This window comes from Amblyomma maculatum, chromosome 8 (genome assembly GCF_055883805.1).
Source record: "Amblyomma maculatum isolate TAMU_Amacu chromosome 8, ASM5588380v1, whole genome shotgun sequence".
Lineage (NCBI taxonomy): Eukaryota > Metazoa > Arthropoda > Arachnida > Ixodida > Ixodidae > Amblyomma > Amblyomma maculatum.
The window spans coordinates 101,921,298-101,942,351 of record NC_139351.1 but is presented as its reverse complement, the minus strand read 5'-3'; the positions used below and the strand labels follow the sequence as shown (position 1 = coordinate 101,942,351).

Below are 21,054 nucleotides of genomic sequence, written 5' to 3'. Positions count from 1 at the left end.
AAATTAATCAGTGGACTTGAAAATTTTAGTGCTACAATACCGATTACTGGCACTGACCCTTCAGACAAGGAGCCAGATACAGAGAACACAAAGACAACACTAACTCGTACAGTAAAATCTCGAATCCCGATACGAATTTCAGGATGATAAGAATTCACGAAATTCCCCGGCGGCCTAGATTCGAATAAACACGGTAGCAGAGACTGAAACCAGCAGAAAGACGCAGACAGAGAGAGGTGCATAGGATAATGCTGGACTGACAACTGCCAGTCCAGCGTAGTCCTGTGTGCCTCTCTCTGTCTGCGTCTTTCCGCTGGTTTCAGCCTTTACCCTTTTTTTTTTAGGCAGGTATGACACTCGAATCTAAATTTTCAGCGTTTTACACCGTGGTCATGATGACGAAACGGCCCTAAACCGTCCAGGCTGAACTGTGTAACCTTCTCAAAAAATGGTGCCAGGCTGCAAGCAGTCGACGCTGGCATCCAACCAAAAAGCGGTCACTTTGGTCACATCACTTCAGAGCCCAACAGCAGCGCGTATTTTGCACAATTTCCTCACTTTGTTTTCCGCTTCGGGTGTTTGCTTCTGGACGCCAATCTACATATGGGAAAAGCCTGCATCATGATCTTTCGAATGAGACCATAATTAAACCGGTGGTTTGAGTATTTCTCGAACTGATGCCAATCAACACTCAGCGCGATCTGACCTCAATTTAAAGGGTCGAGCGCTCAATTTTACAACTTTGAAATGTTGTAATGTGCGAAATAGGCAGTATTTTTTTACCAAAATGTGCATATAGTCAAAGAAACATATCAGAACTGCAAAAAAAAAAAAAAATAATAATAATAATAAATAAATAAAAAAAATAAAAAATTAAAAATAAAAAAAATGAAAATCCCAATTTTTAGATTGATTTTCAGCTGCAAAGAGCAGTGTCCCACCTTAGGACATTTTTTGTGGGAAATTGAGTGCAAACTTTTATACCAATGTTGGATATAATGAACAAATTTCCACATAACATGAAATTTAGTTACGAGGTTTGACTGCATGGCCTGCAGCAGGGCACTGCACCACTCACCAGCTTTTGGTGCAAGAATCCTGCAGGATGTCAGAAGGGGCTGAAGAGAGGCTCCGACGCATGCGCTGCCTAGAGCGGTGACCCCCAAAGTCGTCCCACGTAACAGCACCTCCACTCTGGCTGCTCCAGTCAGACAGAACCTCCGAGGATTCTGTTGGATCCAGGCTCAGCTCATCCAGGTCCACTCCAACTAGAGAAGAAAACCCACCATACTTATTTTTTCATCCAATTGCTCATCAAAATCTCTGTAAGAAGTAAGGAGTTGGAAAATTTTTTTTTTTACCCTGCATGCGTGTGCCAGCATTTTCAGTAACCCAATTATCCAACGTAGCCATCAATAAAGGACACTCTAATCCCATAGCAAGCATACAGGAGAATTTTCCGGAAGCCGAACAGAAATTTGAGGCACGCCACAATCAAGGCTGCAACTGAAGTTTCGGACTTGCTGTCACAGCTCCACTGAAATCACTACGATTTCCTTTTGTCAGCGCAGCATATTTTTCTCACTGCTATCTATTAGCAAACTTCATTCTCAGGTTTATCTCCAGGTCATGTCAGAGCTGAATTCAGATGTGACCGAGTGTGTGTGTATATTTATTTATACATATATATAAAAAGGGCGTAATGTAATATTATGCTGCAGCATTGAACCAAGCACACAGGTGTTATGTTTTTGGGCATTCGCCTCATTTGACTTGTGCACAATAGAGCCCATGAGTACCACTTTCAGTTTCACACAGTCTGGTCACAGCCTGGTACAATGCCAATGGTTAGAAACAGACATCCACTTCGGTTGTTGGTCAGGTGGCCTGGACTCATTAGTTCCCAACCACACTACCGCTGTGCTCCCCGAATCAGAACAACAATCTACATAGAGGCACACCTCAGCTGCTCTAATTTAACTTTCAATGCCATGCACATCAGGAGAAATCTTGGGAAAGCGATTTAATATCACTCCATCTGTACTTCCAATCACTGAATCACCGTGTGATACACAAATAAACCATACCTGACACACTCCAGCTCTCCTCTCTGCTGTTTCCTACAGTGACAGCTTGCTTTACTCACGCAAATGAATGCAATCATAAAAATGTCCACGGTTCTCCCTACGGTGGACAACAGTGGTTTTGCCCTCACTTCTCCAGCCACCCGCCCACCACCACCTACCTCTTTCTGTAACTATATAGCAGAAGCTAAGAGCAAGAGGCACCAGCTTCCACAAGCGCGCTTTTTACACGGCGGTATGTGACTGCACGTGCTTTGGCAGACGCAACAATGACCGGAAGTCCCCCAAAGCTGACAGCATAGTCTCAGTTTCACTCCTCTATATTCATGCAATTGCTTGCGCGCAATGGCTATTCACGCTGTTTAGACATTGCAGCATATGTCACTGCAATTTCAGCTTTATCTCTGGATGCCATCATGACATTCTAATGCATTATCTAAAAAAAAAAAAAGGGGGGGGGGGGGGGGGGCACGGTGGCTTTACTCTTGACTGTGCACAAAACAAAGCATTGCCTACTCTTAAGAAATTGTCATCACATAGCTTTCGTCTCAAATGCGCAGACAACTGATATTGAGTAGTTCATTAAATGACATTGCTGCAATGCAAATGGCTTTCGATAGCTTTTCAGGGCCATTAAATAAGTGCTAACATTTTCCCTCCAAAGCCGGATTAAAGATCTTACTTTACTCGAAACATGGCTGCCACTTTATACCTTTACTTGGCTTCATATTGTTTGTCTCTGAAGAGCTGCATTTTCATTTTCGTGCAATGTTACCGCTAGTGCGGCGCCTACTTGCCTGGCTCATTTACACTGTCAAAATGCTCCGTTTTCCACCACAGTGTGGTGCCATGGAAAGTCCCACATTCAGGCAAGGCCAACGTAAACCCCGTGCATTTTCAACACTAGCGAGGCGTTGATGCATACAGCCAACAAATAATTTAGAGCCAGGTCATGCGCTGGAGATGGATTAGAAAAGAAAGCTGCGCAATCGTCTGTGCTGTCTCTTTTTTTTTCTCTCTCTTCAGACACTCTCCTGTGTTGTCATTATTCGGTTTATGCCACCGCTCCTTTCCTCCTCCCCAGTCCCCAAATTGTTCGTCTCTCAAATTTTCTGCGGAGAACTGTGGAATGGTATCCTTCTCGCCGAATTTTGTGTTGCACACACTTCCACGGTGACCACATTCCCCAAGATAAGGTGCAGGCACAATGCTCCATATGGCAACAAGATCACCAGCCTTGCAGATGGAACCATTGGTAACCATTGGTCGCTGTAAGCATGCATACCACGCACCTTTTGCAATAATTGCCAGTGAATTTTTCAAGCGAGGCCATCTACTAGTGTCGTGTGCACACTTTTGCTGCATGCTGGCAACCCTGCATGCTCAGGAATGACACAATTTTTGGCTGATAGTTCTGGGGAGCAGAAATGTCCAAGACCGTCTCAAACCAAGCAACAGGTTTTGTATTCCCTATTTCAGATATTTCCATAGCCCCACTTTCTGCGATAGAGTGGTGGGAGCAGTGCCCGTTGCAGACTTCAGTTTCGCTCCGGCCAAAGTTTTTCAATGACCTTTGGATGGAGGTGTCGCGAAAAAGTGAGCAAAAACTCAATACTGCAGCTCCATGCAGCAGGATTTCCTATTTGGCACAGCTGTTCCCCCAATGAACTATTATTGTCCTGTCAACTGCCGCGAACACTGCCTACTTTTTGTTCTCACTCCGTATCTACAATGCTAAGCACCAAGGAGGGATGTGGGTCTTAAAATAATTTTCTTTATTATTTGCCCAATCTGAACAAAAATTTTCAGCCTTGACCAGTTTTTCATGCTGATTTCAAATCTGCATTAGGATTTTTAGTACAGGGATTGCTGTAGATTTAAAAAATAATCAAAGGGTACTTCTTACGGGGCTTTTTGGCAATTTCGCCTTGCCAAACAAAAAATAGTTGCATAGACTCAATGCCAAAGACGTACTCTAGGGAGTGATGCTATGTTTATTGATTTGAAAGCAACTTATAAGCAAAGGAAATGAACCAACTCTTACTACATACACTTTTCTCTAATTAGCTCTCATTACCATGCTAATTTGCAATTAGCACAATTGCACCAGTGCAATATTATAGCATCCCCCCTAGATCTTTTTAGAACGATTACAGTGATACCTAACTTGTCAGTGTCACTCAAAAACAACACAGAAAAAAGCCACGCAAGGCTGAGTGCAGTACCCAAAAACACCGGAATGAGAAGAACACATTAAAGTTTCAGACAACTAACTTTTTCTAGAATGCAGCTACAGCAATGTGAATGGCATCAGTGTGTAGCTCTGCTCTTCAAGAGAAAGTCTATACTAAATATGCGACAGTACCATCCCCCCAAAACTGCTAAATAAAGCCATGTATACTACCCCTAGAATCAGTGCAAGAAACTACATTTATCTTCACATGCCTGTTCCAGTGCCTTACATGGTAAAAAAATACTTAAAGTTGTGCAATAACATGGTATCACCATATTACAAACTTTCACAATGTTTGAGGCCAAAACACAGTGGCATATAGTTCTCAAATTGACCTAATAAACTGGTCACCGTCCCATAGTGAAATTTTACTGCGCAGCAGATGTGAGCCGCACTCAGAGTCCTTTGCTGGAGCAAAAGCTTTTATTCGCACTCCACTGCGTACTGCGGCGTGAAATTTCTTGTTCGCCGCATTTATCACGCGCCTTGCGGGGAAAAAAAGAAAACAAGATCGTCCACAGAAGTCGTGGGTGAGGAACGCGGACAATGGCGCGCTGTCAGGATCACTTGTCAGAAGTGATGCATCAAAAAGCTGCAAACGGCAGCGTCGATGCAGTTGATCAGTATCAAATGAGCAGTTAAAGATATTCATGCTGTCATGAATATATCTGGAAGAGCTCGGTGACAATTTTATGCCGCCGGACACGCCACATCGGACGTAACATGTGACCCTGGCAGCGCGTCGTCATCCTCATTCTTGAGCAGCGTATGCGGCGTTCCCCAGACGCTCTCATTCTTCTTCTTTTTATATGCTCTTTACTCGCGGGACACGCAGACTGCAAGAGCGATTGATACCATCGCAAGAGCAGGGAAGAAACATGCACAGCAGCCGCCGCGGTGGCAAACTAAACAATAAAGAAAATAACGCCAGTCGTGGTGACTAACGGAAAGTGCGAGACGCGGCTATAGCACTCTAAAATATTGGGCGGTATGCCGACCGCGCCGTGAAATGCATGGAATCAGGGGACCGCTTTTGCGAAGAAGGAGGCACCGCAGCGCAGAGGACACCACCAGCAACTGGTGTGTCAGCCGTCCCGCGTATGCGTGCTGTGCAACAGGGCGGATACCGCGCACACTGTATATTCCTTATTTGCTTGTGCGTCGTCTCGATCTGCTAACGCAAACATTTTACAAATACTGGTTAACGGGGCTCAGTACTGTTAGCAATCATCTAGTTTATTTTCTATTTTGGCCATCGGCAACACCATGGGGAAGGAACAAGACCGCAGTTGGGCTCCGAAGGAAACAGCTTGGAAAGGGGCGTACGAATTCAGAATCTCACAGCAAGCTTCACTCGCTGTATAGCTTGCTTTAGTATTCCTAAAGCCCCTAATTCTCGCTTTGGAATGTATAGCCGCCCAAATCTGTGATTTTCTACAGCCGCATTTTCTGTGATTCTGAGCGTTACAGAAAAGCTAACCTGTGAGAAGTCCTAACATAAGCAAGGGCTTATCAAGCTCTTGCTTATTCTTGACCTTCTGGGCAGTTTTATTCGCCCTAAGACGCAAGAACACAGAAAAAGCAACCGTCGCGCACACTAGTTAAAGACTTGGCCTGCTGTACTCGTTTTGAAAAGAGGGCAGTGTGGAAACAGGAGGTATGAAGAAGTCAAAACGTGCAACACGTGTGTTCGAGCACTGACTAAATAAAGCTGGTCATCGATAACCCATTATTTAAATAGTTCAAAATGGTAAATTCCGTTGTTTCACAAGCAAATCATGCCGACTACAGAGAGTCATCTGAAGCTACAGGAAAAGTCTGCATTCAGTTAGAATGAATTAAATGTGGACTGCCCCACATGGAGGTAGAGATATAGCAAGGCCATGAAAAACGAACGACACATCAGATAAGCTGGCTATTGAATAATGGAACAAAGTGGAGATCAGGAAAGGTGAAAGAAAAAACATTGTCGCCTACCAGAGAGGAAGAAAGAGGTGGAAGGCACGCGGCGCCGTGAAAAGAGCGACAGTAAATATGAACAAAGGGTTGGAATGTTCGTGCGGCACAGCAAATGCACGACGAAGAAAGTGGGCAGCTAGAGACGAAAAATGGATATATGAAAGAAATAAAAAAAAATTAAAAAAAAAAAAAAAAAAGGAAGTAACCAAGCTTAAGAACGAAATGAAGGCCTGGGAAGAGGAAAGCAGTGCACAAACAGGCTACAAAACATTGTGAAACTGTGCACTAATCACAAATCATATTTTTTTTTTCTTTCAATAAGCTGGAACATTCTTGTAAGGGTAGCTTTACGTACACAGAGATGTGAGCTATACATGCTTTCATTCAGGAGAGTTTGTATTCTGCGTGCTCAAGCAACCGGTAATATGCAAGTCATTGCTCCCAGAAAATCCCTCTAGTCCTGTTTTGGTGCACATGCAACATAAAAAAAGAAGAAGAAAAAAAAAAAAGCATTGAAAAAGAAAGAATGGACGGAAATATGCAGGACGCAGAGGCTATAGTGTGCGCTTATAATTCACTTCCGCTAGATCATCCTTATAACAACCTTATATGTGGCGGGATATGCGGGTTTTAACATTCTGCGAAAGAGAGGTTGTGAGGCCAGCGCTCGGTTTCTCACCATGAACAAAAACTAGGTCATATCTTGAAGCTGGGTCGCAATTTACCCAAAAATTTTACTCCAGTGATACTTCTTGACGCCTTTGCACTTCAGATTTTGCAACCTTTCTGTAAAGTGTGGAGGTGCAAAACTTTTACCTAGACCAGAAAGCTCACACTTGAAGAAATTAAATTTCATGTGCTTTTGCGGCTTTGCTCTTTGCAAGGTCAGCGAACCGCGACAAGAATTCCAAAAAGGAAAAATAATTAAATTCCCGTGGAAGTATTTATGCGTGAAAGGTTATAGTTTTCTTGGGGGAACAATTATATCCTGACCAGTTCTGCAAACAGTAGCCAGCAAGTAAGCAGTAGTTGGTAAGTATATCCAGTCGATTACTCATATTTTGTACCACACACTCGAAGAATAAACAAGCATTAGTGTCTGCATTTGAATTCGGCCTTATATTAATTGCTTGCGTATCAGGTGCTCCTCATCTTTTTCGCATTTTTCCATTTTCTCTCGGTGCGCGCCAAGAATTGCACCATAGACAGCACGCAATTTGCTCTGTAAATCTACCATTTGATGCTATTAAACGTCCGCACTCAAGTGCCCACTATGAACGTTTTCCCTCGCATGTGGCAGGTTTAATTTTTCATATTTTGTATTGCCCTAGCTGTACTTGAATTTTTTTTTATCTGCACCCTTTGGTGAACGGCACATAAACAAAGGTCTGCGAAGTACATATTTGCTAATCACTAACAAAAACTAACAAAACAGGCAGGAGACAAGGCAGTAGGTGACTATGGCATTGGCTCTAGGAATAGCAGGGGAGACTTACTAGTTGAGTTTGCAGAGCGCAATAACTTACGAATCATGAATACCTTCTTCAGCAAACGGAAGAACCGGAAATGGACATGGAAAAGTCCTAACGGAGAGACTAAAAATGAAATCGACTTCATAATGTGTTCAACCCCCGCCATTATGCAAGATGTAGAGGTAATCGGGAAAGTGCGATGCAGTGACCACAGGATGGTGAGGTCCCGAATTAGCCTAAATCTGAAGAAGGAACGCTACAGATTAGTAAGAAAGAAACCCATTAACGAATTAGCGGTGAGGGGGAGGGCAGAAGAGTTCAGAATCTCGCTACAGAATAGGTTTTCAGCTCTAACTGAGGATGGCGACGTTACCCTAGAGGCAAGGAACAATAATTTCAGAGATATCATTACTGAGTGCGCGGTAGAAGTAGGCGGTAGGATAGTTAGGATACCGGCAAGCTGTCTAAGGAGACGAAAGATTTGATTAAGAAACGCCAGAGTATGAAAGCTTCCAATCCAACAGACCAGATCAAATTGGCCGAGATATCAAAGCTAATCAATAAGCGCAAGGTGGCCGATATAAGGAAGTATAACATGGAGAAAATTGAGCATGCTGTAAAGAACGGGGGAAGCCTTAAAGCGGTAAAGAAGAAATTGGGCATAGGGAAAAACCAGATGTATGCAATAAGGGACAAGGCGGGCAACGTCATCACTAATATGGAAAAGATAGTCAAAGTAGCCGAGGAGTTCTATACAGATCTCTACAGTAGCCAAAGTAGTCAGGACCGTAATGAGATTAGCGGTAGGGAAAAACAGTCAGACGTTCCACCAGTGACGAAGGACGAGGTCAAGAAAGCACTAGAAACTATGAAAAGGGGGAAATCAGCTGGAGAAGATCAGATAACTACAGATTTGCTGAAGGACGGGGGGGATATCGTGCTAGAAAAACTGGGGCCGTATTATGCACCGCTCTCAAAATCGCTCTCAAGTTTGAGAGCGTGACGTCAAAATGACGAGGCTCAGACATGTGAAGTGTGACGACATCACGGCTTTAGCCAATTACAAGCAGGCTAGGGTGCTTAATAGCAAAGCCCCACCCCGGAAACTTTTATTTGCACGATAAAGGGGCCGTGTGCAAACATTTTTCGTGAAAACGCAGCGAACAAAAGTATAAATGTTCTATTTACCTAAGAAACATTGTTCGAAGTGTAGTGAACTCTGCGAAAATATTATGAAGACGAAGATGAACCAGGCGAGGATATCACGATGACAAGGAGAAGAACGACGAAGTGCCGCTGCGCTGTTCGAGCTCGCTTGTGGAGGCCTAGACTGGCTGTGCTCTTGTGTGGTTCTCTGTGAAACTTGGAGAGGGCTATTACCCCTTTTAAAGGACAGTAAACACCCCCTTTCACTTGGTGGAGGTGCTGGGTCATCTGGAGGTGCTGGGTCATCTACAATCCGTCTCCTCGCCCGATTACTTTACTACGTGGGGAATCTCCCGGTTCTATTGAACCCGCCCACCTTCTCTCTGACCTGGAGGCCTCCGAGACCAACCGTGGTAACTACATCGATGCTCTGCAGTCCGATCCGACGCCTGATTCGTTGCCAGAAGACTTCTTCCGAACCGCCATCGATGACGCCCTTCCTTCCACCTACCGGACGCAGCTTGTGGCCCTTTTACAGACATTTCGCTTCGCCTTCGACGCCGCCCACACACCTCTCGGCCGCACTTCCACAGTCGCGCATAACATTCAGACCGGCTCTAACACGCCTTTTCGACAGCGCCCCTATCGTGTGTCAGCGGCAGAGCGTCGCGTGATCAATGAGCAAGTTGGGGACATGCTAAAACGTGGTGTGATCCGTCCATCTCAAAGCCCCTGGTCTTCACCAGTGGTGCTAGTAAAGAAGAAAGATGGCTCAGTTTGCTTTTGTGTTGACTACCGGCGCCTGAACAAAATTACCCACAAGGACAATTACCCCCTGCCGCGTATAGACGACGCTCTTGATTGCCTCCAAGGTGCCGAGTACTTTTCCTCTCTTGATTTACGTTCCGGTTACTGGCAAGTACCAATGGCCGCCTGTGACAGAGAGAAGACCGCATTTGTGACCCCGGATGGCCTCTATGAATTTAATGTAATGCCCTTCGGTTTGTGCAATGCGCCCGCCACATTCGAGAGGATGATGGATAACATCTTGCGGAAGTTCAAGTGGCACATCTGCCTCTGCTACCTGGACGACATTGTTGTCTTTTCCACCGACTTCGCCACGCACCTAGAGCGCTTGCGGCAAGTTTTGGTTTGTCTCACTGACGCCGGCCTACAACTAAATCTTAAGAAGTGTCACTTCGGTGCCCGGGAGTTGACCATTTTGGGGCACATCGTCTCTAAGGAAGGTGTTCGCCCTGATCCGGCCAAGCTGCGCGCAGTGGCGGAGTTTCCTAAGCCGGTCTCGCTCAAGCAACTTCGAAGCTTCATTGGTCTATGCTCCTATTTTCGGCGCTTCGTGCGGAATTTCGCTTCTATAATTGCACCCCTTACGAAGCTACTCGGGGGAAACAGTGACTTAACTGCGTGGTCGGTCGAGTGCGACGAAGCCTTCACCGCATTGCGCCGTCTTTTGACTTCGCCACCAATCCTTCGCCACTACGACCCCACAGCACCTACCGAGGTCCATACTGATGCGAGTGGCGTTGGCCTCGGAGCGGTATTGGCTCAACGGAAAAATGGCTTTCAAGAATACGTCGTCGCGTACGCGAGTCGCGTCCTCTCCAAAGCTGAATGCAACTACTCAGTTACGGAGAAGGAGTGTTTGGCCATTGTGTGGGCACTAACCAAATTCCGACCCTACCTGTATGGTCGCCAGTTTGATGTCGTCACGGACCACCACGCGTTATGTTGGCTGTCCTCTCTTAAAGACCCGTCCGGCCGCCTCGCACGATGGGCTCTCCGCCTTCAGGAATTTGACATCCGCGTTATATATCGATCTGGCCGTAAACACATGGACGCCGACGCTCTGTCTCGTTCTCCCCTACCCATCGCACCTATTTGCTCCTTGGCGGCTGATCCCGTCCTCTCGTCTCTAACAATCGCTGATATGCCTGCGGAGCAGCGAAAAGACCCGTGGCTCGCATCTCTTATCGACATCGTGTCCGCTTCTCCAAACGCTGCGCCTCCTCGGACTTTACGCCGTCAAGCACCACACTTTGCCCTACAAGACGGTCTTCTCTACCGCCGCAATTATATGCCTGATGGTCGACGATGGCTTCTCGTCATTCCCCGCCATTTACGACAAGAAATTTGCGCCTCTTTCCATGCCGACCCTCAGTGTGCCCATCCTGGTGTAGTGAAGACGTTTCAGAGAATTTCTCAACGCTACTATTGGCGCGGCATGTACGGTTATATTCGCAAATACGTCCGCTCCTGCATCGCCTGTCAGCGCCGCAAGTCACCAACACCTCGTGCTTCTGGCCCCTTACAACCACTTCCATGCCCGGCCCGCCCTTTTGACCGCGTTGGCGTTGACCTTTACGGGCCACTTCCCTGCACGGTCTCTGGGAACCGGTGGATTATCGTCGGCATCGACCACCTCACCCGGTATGCCGAGACCGCCGCTTTACCCGCCGCTACTGCCCGTGAAGTTGCCCTATTCTTACTACATCATTTTGTTCTTCGCCACGGCGCGCCGCGAGAGCTGCTGAGTGACCGAGGACGCGTCTTCCTTTCCAACGTCGTTGAAGCTCTACTGGCCGAATGTCGCATCATACATCGGACCACAACAGCCTACCACCCTCAAACTAACGGGCTGACTGAGCGCTTCAATCGTACTCTTGGAGATATGCCCACAATGTACGTTGCCGCTGATCAGACCAACTGGGACGCTGTTCTTCCTTTCGTGACGTACGCATACAATACCGCCACGCAGTCAACCACTGGATTTAGCCCTTTCTTCCTGCTTTATGGGCATGAGGCATCGTCCACGATGGACACTATTTTGCCATATCGTCCTGACTCCTCCGAGTGGACACTCCTTTCAGACGTTGCAAAACATGCGGAAGAATGCCGCCAGTTAGCCCGCAGTTTAACATCGGAATCGCAAGGCCGCCAAAAGTATCGTCACGACAAAGATCAGACGCCACACATTTTCCCTACAGGATCCCTTGTTTGGCTCTGGGTTCCTGCCACCCCTCCGGGATTGTCATCAAAATTTCGAACCGAGTACCACGGCCCCTACCGCATTGTTCGCCAAACCTCCCCTGTGAATTACATCGTGGAGCCACTCACTCCCTCTTCAGACATGCGTCATCGCGGCCGCGAAACTGTGCACGTGAGCCGCCTCAAAACATACTACGATCCGCTCCTCTTGCCCTCACCCTAAGTCGCCAGGATGGCTCCTCTTCGCTCCGGGGGAAATTGTAGTGAACTCTGCGAAAATATTATGAAGACGAAGATGAACCAGGCGAGGATATCACGATGACAAGGAGAAGAACGACGAAGTGCCGCTGCGCTGTTCGAGCTCGCTTGTGGAGGCCTAGACTGGCTGTGCTCTTGTGTGGTTCTCTGTGAAACTTGGAGAGGGCTATTACCCCTTTTAAAGGACAGTAAACACCCCCTTTCACAAGCTATAATACGGCAGCTAAAAATAGAAGCATTTTCAGTATTACAATTAAACGTGCGCCTAGGTAACGATTTCCGCCGCGAGGGTCACCTGACGACAGCGAGGCGTGAACATGGCGGCCTGCAAAGAAACAGCTGATTTTCCCGTCTAGTTGCAGCTTTTTACGCGTAGTTTAAAATCGAGGTCCTCTGCGGATGTTGTTAGTTGCCGGAAAAATCCGACTGAAAGCAGTAAAGGCTACGAACCTGCAGTGAACAGCTTGGTGAAAGTGTTTGTCACGAAAATAGCTTGCTGAAGAGTGTTTTTCATCAGTGCTTACCAGCGATGACAAGGGCGACGAGCGGTAGCCATGTGATCTAGTGTTGTTTCTTTGGAAAATACAAGAGGAAAATGAAGGCTACACTATTACTTCTGCCGATAGATGGAAGCTGACAGTATCAGTAAAGTAGGTGTCAGCCGCTATGCAAGAGCTCGCGACTGCAGTGCGGGAAACGAGATCCGACGCACGACCCTTCACCACTGACTTGTCGTGCAAGCCACAGTGACTCGCTGCTGTGCTTCGCAACCAGTTGACTTCAGGCACATTGGGCTCGGTTCTTCATATTGCGATTGATGCTACTGCTGCTCCATTCCGTTCATGTTCAGTAGCTGATGTTCTGTGTGAGGTACAGAAACCGACGTTTACGCTCCGTTTTGGTTTGTTCAAGAGAAAGAAAGCACTTTTTTTTTTAATTGTCACCGAGGCGAGAACGAGTTTGTTCTACCAGACCTCAGTTTAGAGGCGATAAAGGTAGGCCTGAGCAGGGATGTCTAGTATGTTGCATTTCGCGCAGCGGTAAGAGTGATGGTGTTGGTCGCACATTGTTGCAAGGCCTCTCTGAAGGTGTCATAGTTTCTGTTCGTGCTAGACGGTGTCCACTCTGTCGGCAGGAAAAGCAAGCGTATCATGCATGTGATGCCGCGAGCGAGCTCGAAATCGGCTCAATTTCTGCGATCGCACTATGACAACTAGCTTTCAAGTGCCTTTATATCCATCAAAGAGTCTTTAGTGTTTCAAAATATGTTCATTTTACACACATTACGCATTCTCTTTCAATATTGTGTGAATTATGTACAAGCCTTTTCTATTAAAATACCAGTTTGAACAGAAGATGAATTTTTTTGGTTATTTGTTGAAAAGAGTTAGAAAATAAATGCCAATGACAAAAGTAGCTGTGCAAAATGTGTATATCACACATTTATGGCGTAGTCATTTATTGGATACTTATAGTTTAGCTTCGTCTACTGTCTTCAAGCTGTTTAGCATTCTTCTTGACAGTGTTGCACGCTTTATTAATGTAAAATAACCTTTATTCACACATAGCCCCAGCAATGCATTTGTTATGATAGCAGTTATTTTATTGTCACTAAGATTTTTGTCATTCAGCAGTCATTCTGGGCACTGAAGCCAAGTAAAATGCACTATTCTCCTAGCAGCTGCTACAGCAGAGAGCAAGACGTCTAATAGTCTACCATCCAGCTGGCTTTGTTATATCTGATATATAAGCATTTTGTATACTGCACCATGCATACAGTACCTATTTGTATAGGTAGCTTCAATATGCAATGGAATGGCTTCTTTGGGCTTAGTAATTTATTCTCGAATGTACATGTCAATGTTGTATGGTCAATGTATATCAAGGTACATGTGCTTCTCTATATGCTGCCTCTTTTGCAGTAAAAACACTCAAGTGAAATGCTGCTGCCAAGAAATAAGTGTTTCTACTGAATATAAGTGGCAGTAAAAAAAAAAAAAAAAGATCTTTGTTGGTAGTATTTTCTGATTACAATCAGCATCATGAACATTTACTGCCTTGCTGTAATACTGCACTTTCCAGTTTAAGCATGTTTACACCACAGTGACCACAGCCAACTGTACCAGGCTGCAAGACGGTAGCAGAGAAGAGACAGCGAGCTGGGACTGGGATGGCTTCGCGCTGGTGTAATCAGCCATGACTTCAGTGGGTAGTTGCCGTCTCATGGGTAACCAAAATATGACATCCACTTAGGCCCATCTTTTGCTAATCTCAACAGCTTTTGAGCATGCTTTAGCACTCAATTGAAGATCCATACTAAGTAGCCCACAGCCAGAATCGTAAACATTCGCAGGAATGCTTACAACGTGTGCCAATGCTGTTTAGGCAAGCATCATTGTAAGGACAGCCTTGTAACTTGGTAGTGATGATTACCTGCATAACAGAAGCACCCCGATTTCTTAGGCAGCAAATAAATTTAAACACTATAAATATTTGTCTCCTATTGCTTTTGCCATGAACAAAATTTCACTGCAACATGCATTCCTTGGCATACAGCCCGTCTCAGCATATTCAGGAAATGTATCTCTTGCCGAAGCCGAAATCTAAGTCAGTCTCTCCCTGCAAGGCTTGTTTTCAAAAAAGAGTTTTGTCCTCAGAAAAGACTTCCGGTCTTTGCAGAAATGAAAAGAAGCAGGCGTTTTTACGGCGCATTCACTTTCAAGCCGCGAATGTGTCGCAGGCAGGGAGCGTGACAAATGGCCCGAGACCAGTCATCGAGGAGCAAGGCGCGCTGGACAATCAATAGTCCCTTCATCCTGTGCTTTACATATAAAGGGCAGGTATACAGAACCCTTTCGACAGCTCTCGCTAGGTCATTTTGAAGACAACTGTTAAAAAACAATGCACGAGTGGGAACGAGACCTTTTGGTTGGAAAAAAAGCCTTGCAGAGAAGCCGACTTACAACAAGTGGTATTGCACACATCAATGCATATAATCAAGATCGTTCGATGACCAACACGGGTTTTTAGAGCTTAATCGAGAAAAAGACGCAGGTGTTCAGCAGACCTTCGATCACCTTTCGGTGCACAGGAGTACCGCTATCAAACATTATGGTGTCGCAGCGCTGGCAGACAAGGACAAGACTAGGGACACACACAACTGCGCTGAACTTACAACTTTATTTTGGACGCTTTTGATTCGCTCATATATAATTGACAGAAGGATGAAATGAAAAGAAGCAGGCGTTTTTACGGCGCATTCACAAACGCTAGACGAACGCGCCGTGGAGGAGGCGTTGGTCCGGCGGGGCAGCCAGGGTCACGAAATGCGTGTGTTCGCTTCGCATATCTGAGATAAAGCAGGCACAATACAAGTTTACTATGATCTTCAGAACTCTTCGGCAAACACACGCAGTCAATAACAAAATCTACTCACTATTGTGATGTTCACAACGTGCGTAGAACCCCTTGCCTAGCGACTTGTTTCCGTATCCTTGACGGCAATCATCGTTCCGCCCGATGGCTTCCGCTACCGACGCACTGCGTGATGCAAACGATCTTACATTCCCTACGTACGTTGGAAGCACGGTATAATCGTGGTTGGAAGCCTCCGGTAGCAAACAAATGCGGTGCGCTTGCCGCCACGGTGACGACGCACTCGCCCGCAAGCCGCCGTTCATCGATGTTCGTCGGCAATCGTCGCGCAGTCACTACACTTTCTGCTTGTTCCCGAGTTGAACAGAGCCGGAGCAACTTGTCCAGCAAGTCAAACGCGTCCTCGTGCTTCATTCTTCGCTGTGGATCGCCGATACAATGCCTCAAAGCGGCGCATCGCAATTTACGCGGCCGCCATTTTCACTCTCAAATGTTTGAGACTGCTTCTGTCGCTCTCAAAAAAACGCTCTCAATTGGCGGCCATATTTAGGTGCTCAACGTCATCATTTCTTTCGTGTTCATGACGTCTGATGACGTCCACCGGTGACGCAGAACTGACGGGTCAGAACTGACCAATAGGACATAGGCCTTTGAGAGCGATTTTGAGAGCGATCCGTTTGAGAGCGGTGCGTAATACGGCCCCTGGCCACCCTGTATACGCAGTGCCTGGTGTCATCGACGGTACCGGAACCATGGAAGAATGCAAACATTATCCTCATTCACAAGAAAGGGGACTCTAAGGACCTTAAAAATTACAGACCAATCAGCTTACTGTCTGTTACGTATAAGGTATTTACTAAGGTAATCGCTAATAGAATCAGGACAACCTTAGACTGCAATCAAGCAAAGGATCAAGCAGGGTTTCGGAAACGGTACTCTACTATCGATCATATCCATACCATCAATCAGGTGATAGAAAAATGCTCGGAATATAACCAGCCCTTATACATAGCATTCATTGATTACAAAAATGCATTTGACTCAGTTGAAACCTCGGCGGTGATGCAGGCATTGCGAAATCAGGGGGTAGACGAGCCGTACGTGAAAGTGCTGGAAGATATATATAGTGGCTGCACAGCTACCATAGTTCTCCATAAAGAAAGTAACAAAATTCCCATAAAGAAAGGTGTTAGGCAAGGAGACACAATCTCCCCAGTACTATTCACAGCTTGTTTAGAGGAAGTATTCAGAGACTTGGAATGGGAACAGTTAGGGATAAGGGTAGACGGAGAATACCTCAGTAATCTGCGATTTGCTGATGACATTGCCTTGCTAAGCAACTCGGGGGATGAACTGCAAATAATGATTGATGACCTAGACAGGAAAAGTAGAAAGGTAGGCTTGAAAATCAATATGCAGAAGACTAAGGTAATGTTCAACAGCCTCGGGAAGGAACAGCAGTTTACATTAGGTAGCGAAATACTGGAAGTAGTAGGCGAATATGTCTACTTAGGACAGGTAGTAACCGCAGATCCGGACCACGAAAAGGAAATAACAAGAAGAATACGATTGGGATGGGCTGCATTTGGCAAGCACTCGCAGATTATGACTAGCAGCTTACCAGTATCGCTCAAGAGGAAAGTATACAACAGTTGCATCTTGCCTGTACTCACCTATGGGGCTGAAACGTGGAGGCTAACCAAGAGAGTTCTACTTAAGTTGAGGACAACCCAGAGGGCTATGGAACGAAAAATGGTAGGGGTAACATTAAGAGATAGAAAGCGTGCAGAGTGGGTCAGAGAAATAACTCAAGTTACCGACATTCTAGTAGAAATTAAGAAGAAGAAATGGACTTGGGCAGGACATGTAGTGCGAAGAGAGCATAACCGATGGTCGCTGAGGGTAACAAACTGGATTCCAAGGGAAGGAAAGCGTAGCAGGGGGCGGCAGAAAGTTAGGTGGGCGGATGAGATTAAGAAGTTCGCAGGGGTCAAGTGGATGCAGCTAGCACAGAACCGGGTTAAGTGGAGAAATATGGGAGAGGCCTTCGCCCTGCAGTGGGTATAATCAGGCTGGTGATGATGATGATGATGAACAAAAAATAAATGCTTGTCGCGTGTACCTTTTTTTTTTTTTCGCCGGTAAATACCGCAGTGTTTTAAATTAGTACGGTTGTGAATGAATGTGTTTTGCTCGCACACTGTACTTGTCATTTCTATTAGCGGTGATTAGGGCACAGAAAGAATACCGCTTAAGGAGATATATTACAGATTACTGACGATTTAAGATAAACATTGTTATGCATTGATAAGCACAAGCTGCAAAATGTAAACAGGTGTTCTTAAATAAGGTTAATAAAAAATAAGGTAATCCTAAAGAAGCCTTCCAATGCACAAGCTTTGAGTCGCATGCATACCGTTTTTCTCCGCGTGCTAGTAGCGCTCCTCGGCAGCAGCCTTTATTCCTTTACGGGAAGAACGAATGCAAAACAGCACACTTCATTGGAAACATTGAGGACAAATCTCTCGACTGAACGATTTATGACTCTGAGCAGGAAGAAGAAACGTTTGTAAAGGAATTTTGGGGATCAGTTTAAGCACCTGGAATAACTAGCCTCTTTATTAAATATCGCACCAATTGCATAGCACGTGAAAATAGCTTCATAGAGAACTGCGCCCCTCCTCGTACCCCCGCTATCCACGTGGCCGCTACAGGCAAGCGGCGAACGTGGCATCCATGTTGCACGTCGCGCCCTCTCGCAGAAGTCAGTGGCTGTCATCGAAAAAGTGGCTCGCTGTCCGACGCCGGTCGTCACACTGCCCAATATTATAAAGCACTACAGTTGAATCCCGCCACAACGAATACCGCCACAACGAAATTTCCGCGACAACGAATAATTTTTTATTCCCCGCGAGTATCCTATAAGAATTAATGGCCTAAATTTCTCTGCACAACGAACCATTTTTGCAGAGCGTTTCCGCTTCAACGAAATTTTCGCGTTCAAAATCGAAACCGAAACTAGTTTTATTGGCGAGAAGTCCAAGTCAAATCCAAAGCCACATTAAGCATGAAATCACGTGACTGCAGTTCCGCCATTTTGGCTTTGTGTCATGGTCGCGTTGTTCACTCGCTGCCTTTCTCTTCGACAACGACGAGTTTTCATCCGCAGGACACGATGGCAACGCAAGTGAAAAAACGCAAAACTCTTGAAATTGTGAACTGTTTCAGGCACGCCGGATTTGCCGAAGGTCGACCCGTACACTCTGCTGGCCTAACACCAGGCGTTACAGACGACGACGAAGAGGCGTCACCGGCTCCGGGGATCGCGGCCGCCTGGAAAACGCTGGGAGAAATAGGAACCGTGCCGCCTAATCTCGAGCTCGACGAATACATCGGTGCTGACGCTTGTGTTGTTGTTCACGAAGATGTGAGTGATGAGCAGATCATAAAAGCTGCCCGGAATGATAAGGACTCTTCCGATGAAGAAGACGACGACGTACAGGAAGCGCCGGCTGCGGCAACCGCCGTACAGGTGATGGACGCTTTTGATGTCATCAGGAATTTCGTTGCTGTCCGAGACGACGATGTTGCAATGGGTTTGCTGACCGAGTGCGAAAATCGCGTGACGGCGTTGCTCGCCGTGAAGCGTAAGCAAACCAAGCTTACAGATTTTTGGCATTAAACGCCTTTGCTGCTGCTTGGGCAATTCTTTCTGCGTTTCACGTCAAATTTTTGCGATAACGAAGTTCCGTGAGAACGAATTTTTTTTCGTGCACCGTGAATTTCGTTATAGCGGGATTCAACTGTATAATGCGGCGCTCGCCTCGCAAGCATGCGCACCAGCCAGCCAATCAGCGGCTGAGAATGGCTTTCGAAAACCCCGAGATGGCAGCCGTCCTGCTTGAGTGACGCCATTTTGACATACCTTAAAATGCTCAAAAACAAACAAGCTTCAAAACAAGCCCAAGATGGCAGTGATTGGCCGGCTGCTTCGCCCGTGGAGAACACTGGAATTTTGAACAAATTTTGCTCCTTCTGGGCGATTTCGTGGCTCCCATGGCGTTTTAAAGGTCAGTTTTATTGTATTTCTCGATCGAATTCACTTCTGATATCTTTAAGACAGGTGCTTGAAGGTACAAACACTCCGAAAATGCATTTTTCTCAAAATCGATTTTTTGTCTATATTTAACTATTCTAAGACCCGCGTCCCCCCTTAAAGGCCCACTCACACTTCAGAGTCGCAAATGGTGTGCGACCGCCTGTTGCATGCAACCAGGAAGCCGCCCAGCTTGACCGATGTTCACTCTTGCAAATGTAACCCGTGAGCCACTTTCCCGAATTGGTCTCTCTCAGAACAAGTCTTTGTCTATCTTGACTGTTCACCCCTTAGTAAGGCTAATTTCTGTTCACTTCAGCTGAGCCGCTGATTGCTTATTGGCTTGCAACCAGCAGTAGCAAAGCTGGAAAATCGAACAATGCTCGAATGGCCTGTGACTCACTTTTTGACCAAAAAGCTCACGCAACCTCCGCAAGTGTGAATCTGGCCTTAAGTGCACATTTTACTTGAATGAACCCACAGAACAATGCCTGTCCCAGGTCTCACAAAGGTCCACTTGTGACATAAATCTGCATTTTCAACACAAGGGCAGCACCCGGTTTTTGTAATAAGAGCTGTTGGCAGTTTAACCTGCTGAATTACGCTCACCCTTTCTGCTTTCTCTGCTGACAAAAATGCATGAAAAAATAACTGCTCGATGGACAAGCTTCATTGGTGGCAGTATGAGTGTCACGAAGAGGACACATAGATGGGAGCAAAAGTGTTCCTAATGGATGCATGCATATATTGATGATATTAACGTCTCTACTCATTTCTCATGCATTGCACATATGCTTGTAGGCTTGTCTTGACTTCCATAAGTACTTGTAATTCTGTCCCAATTCCATTTCTTTTTTTTTTAACTGGGCAGTGGTCCCTTTAAGTGGTCCCAATTCCAAAATTTTTGCCTGGGGTGGCAACAGTCGACATAAGGTCAACACAATAGAGGCCAAAGTTAGCACAAGTGCTGGTCATTTCAACAGCAGCCCGACAAATAATTTCTTGAGGTACGCAAGCATTACACCAAGCAAGCACTGCCTACGGCTGTACCACCATGTCTCAACTAATGTGCAGGCGCAAAAAAATTGCCATGTGGATATTCGGGGGAAGCACACTCCTATGGCAGTAAATCTGCCCTGCAATTTTCATGCTGATAACACTAGAGATGATAACAAGTGCACAGCACTCACAATTGGCTCTGGTATCCTTCTTCATGAAATCTTCCAGCTCACTCCAGCCAAAGTCTGTGTCCAGTGGTACTGAGCTGGCAATGCTTGGTGGCCGCTCCGGAGCACACCACTCATTGTTGTCAGCCAGGTCACCCCGTAGCAGGCTGCTGCGGCAGAGAACACATCATCGATGCTCAGAATCAAGGGACTTCTTGCACTGCTTAAGCACTCTGTCTTTTAGTGCGATGCACAACAC

The 21,054-nt window shown here is 46.0% G+C and overlaps 1 protein-coding gene across 4 annotated transcripts in view; it reads right to left on the bottom strand.

Moving 5' to 3' along the window:
- The window catches only part of LOC146182023 (uncharacterized), a 32,822-nt gene that overhangs the window by 4,062 nt on the left and 7,706 nt on the right, over positions 1 to 21,054 (bottom strand). For 2 of the 4 annotated variants that reach the window (XM_084577023.1, XM_084577025.1), the window contains exons 3-4: positions 20,820 to 20,965; positions 1,079 to 1,268 (exon numbers count right to left, since the gene is read on the bottom strand). In XM_084577023.1, coding sequence (XP_084433149.1) covers positions 1,079 to 1,268; positions 20,820 to 20,965 — 336 coding nt within the window. The remainder of the gene's footprint in view (positions 1 to 1,078; positions 1,269 to 20,819; positions 20,966 to 21,054) is intronic. The other 2 variants (XM_084577024.1, XM_084577026.1) reach the window with 1 other exon arrangement.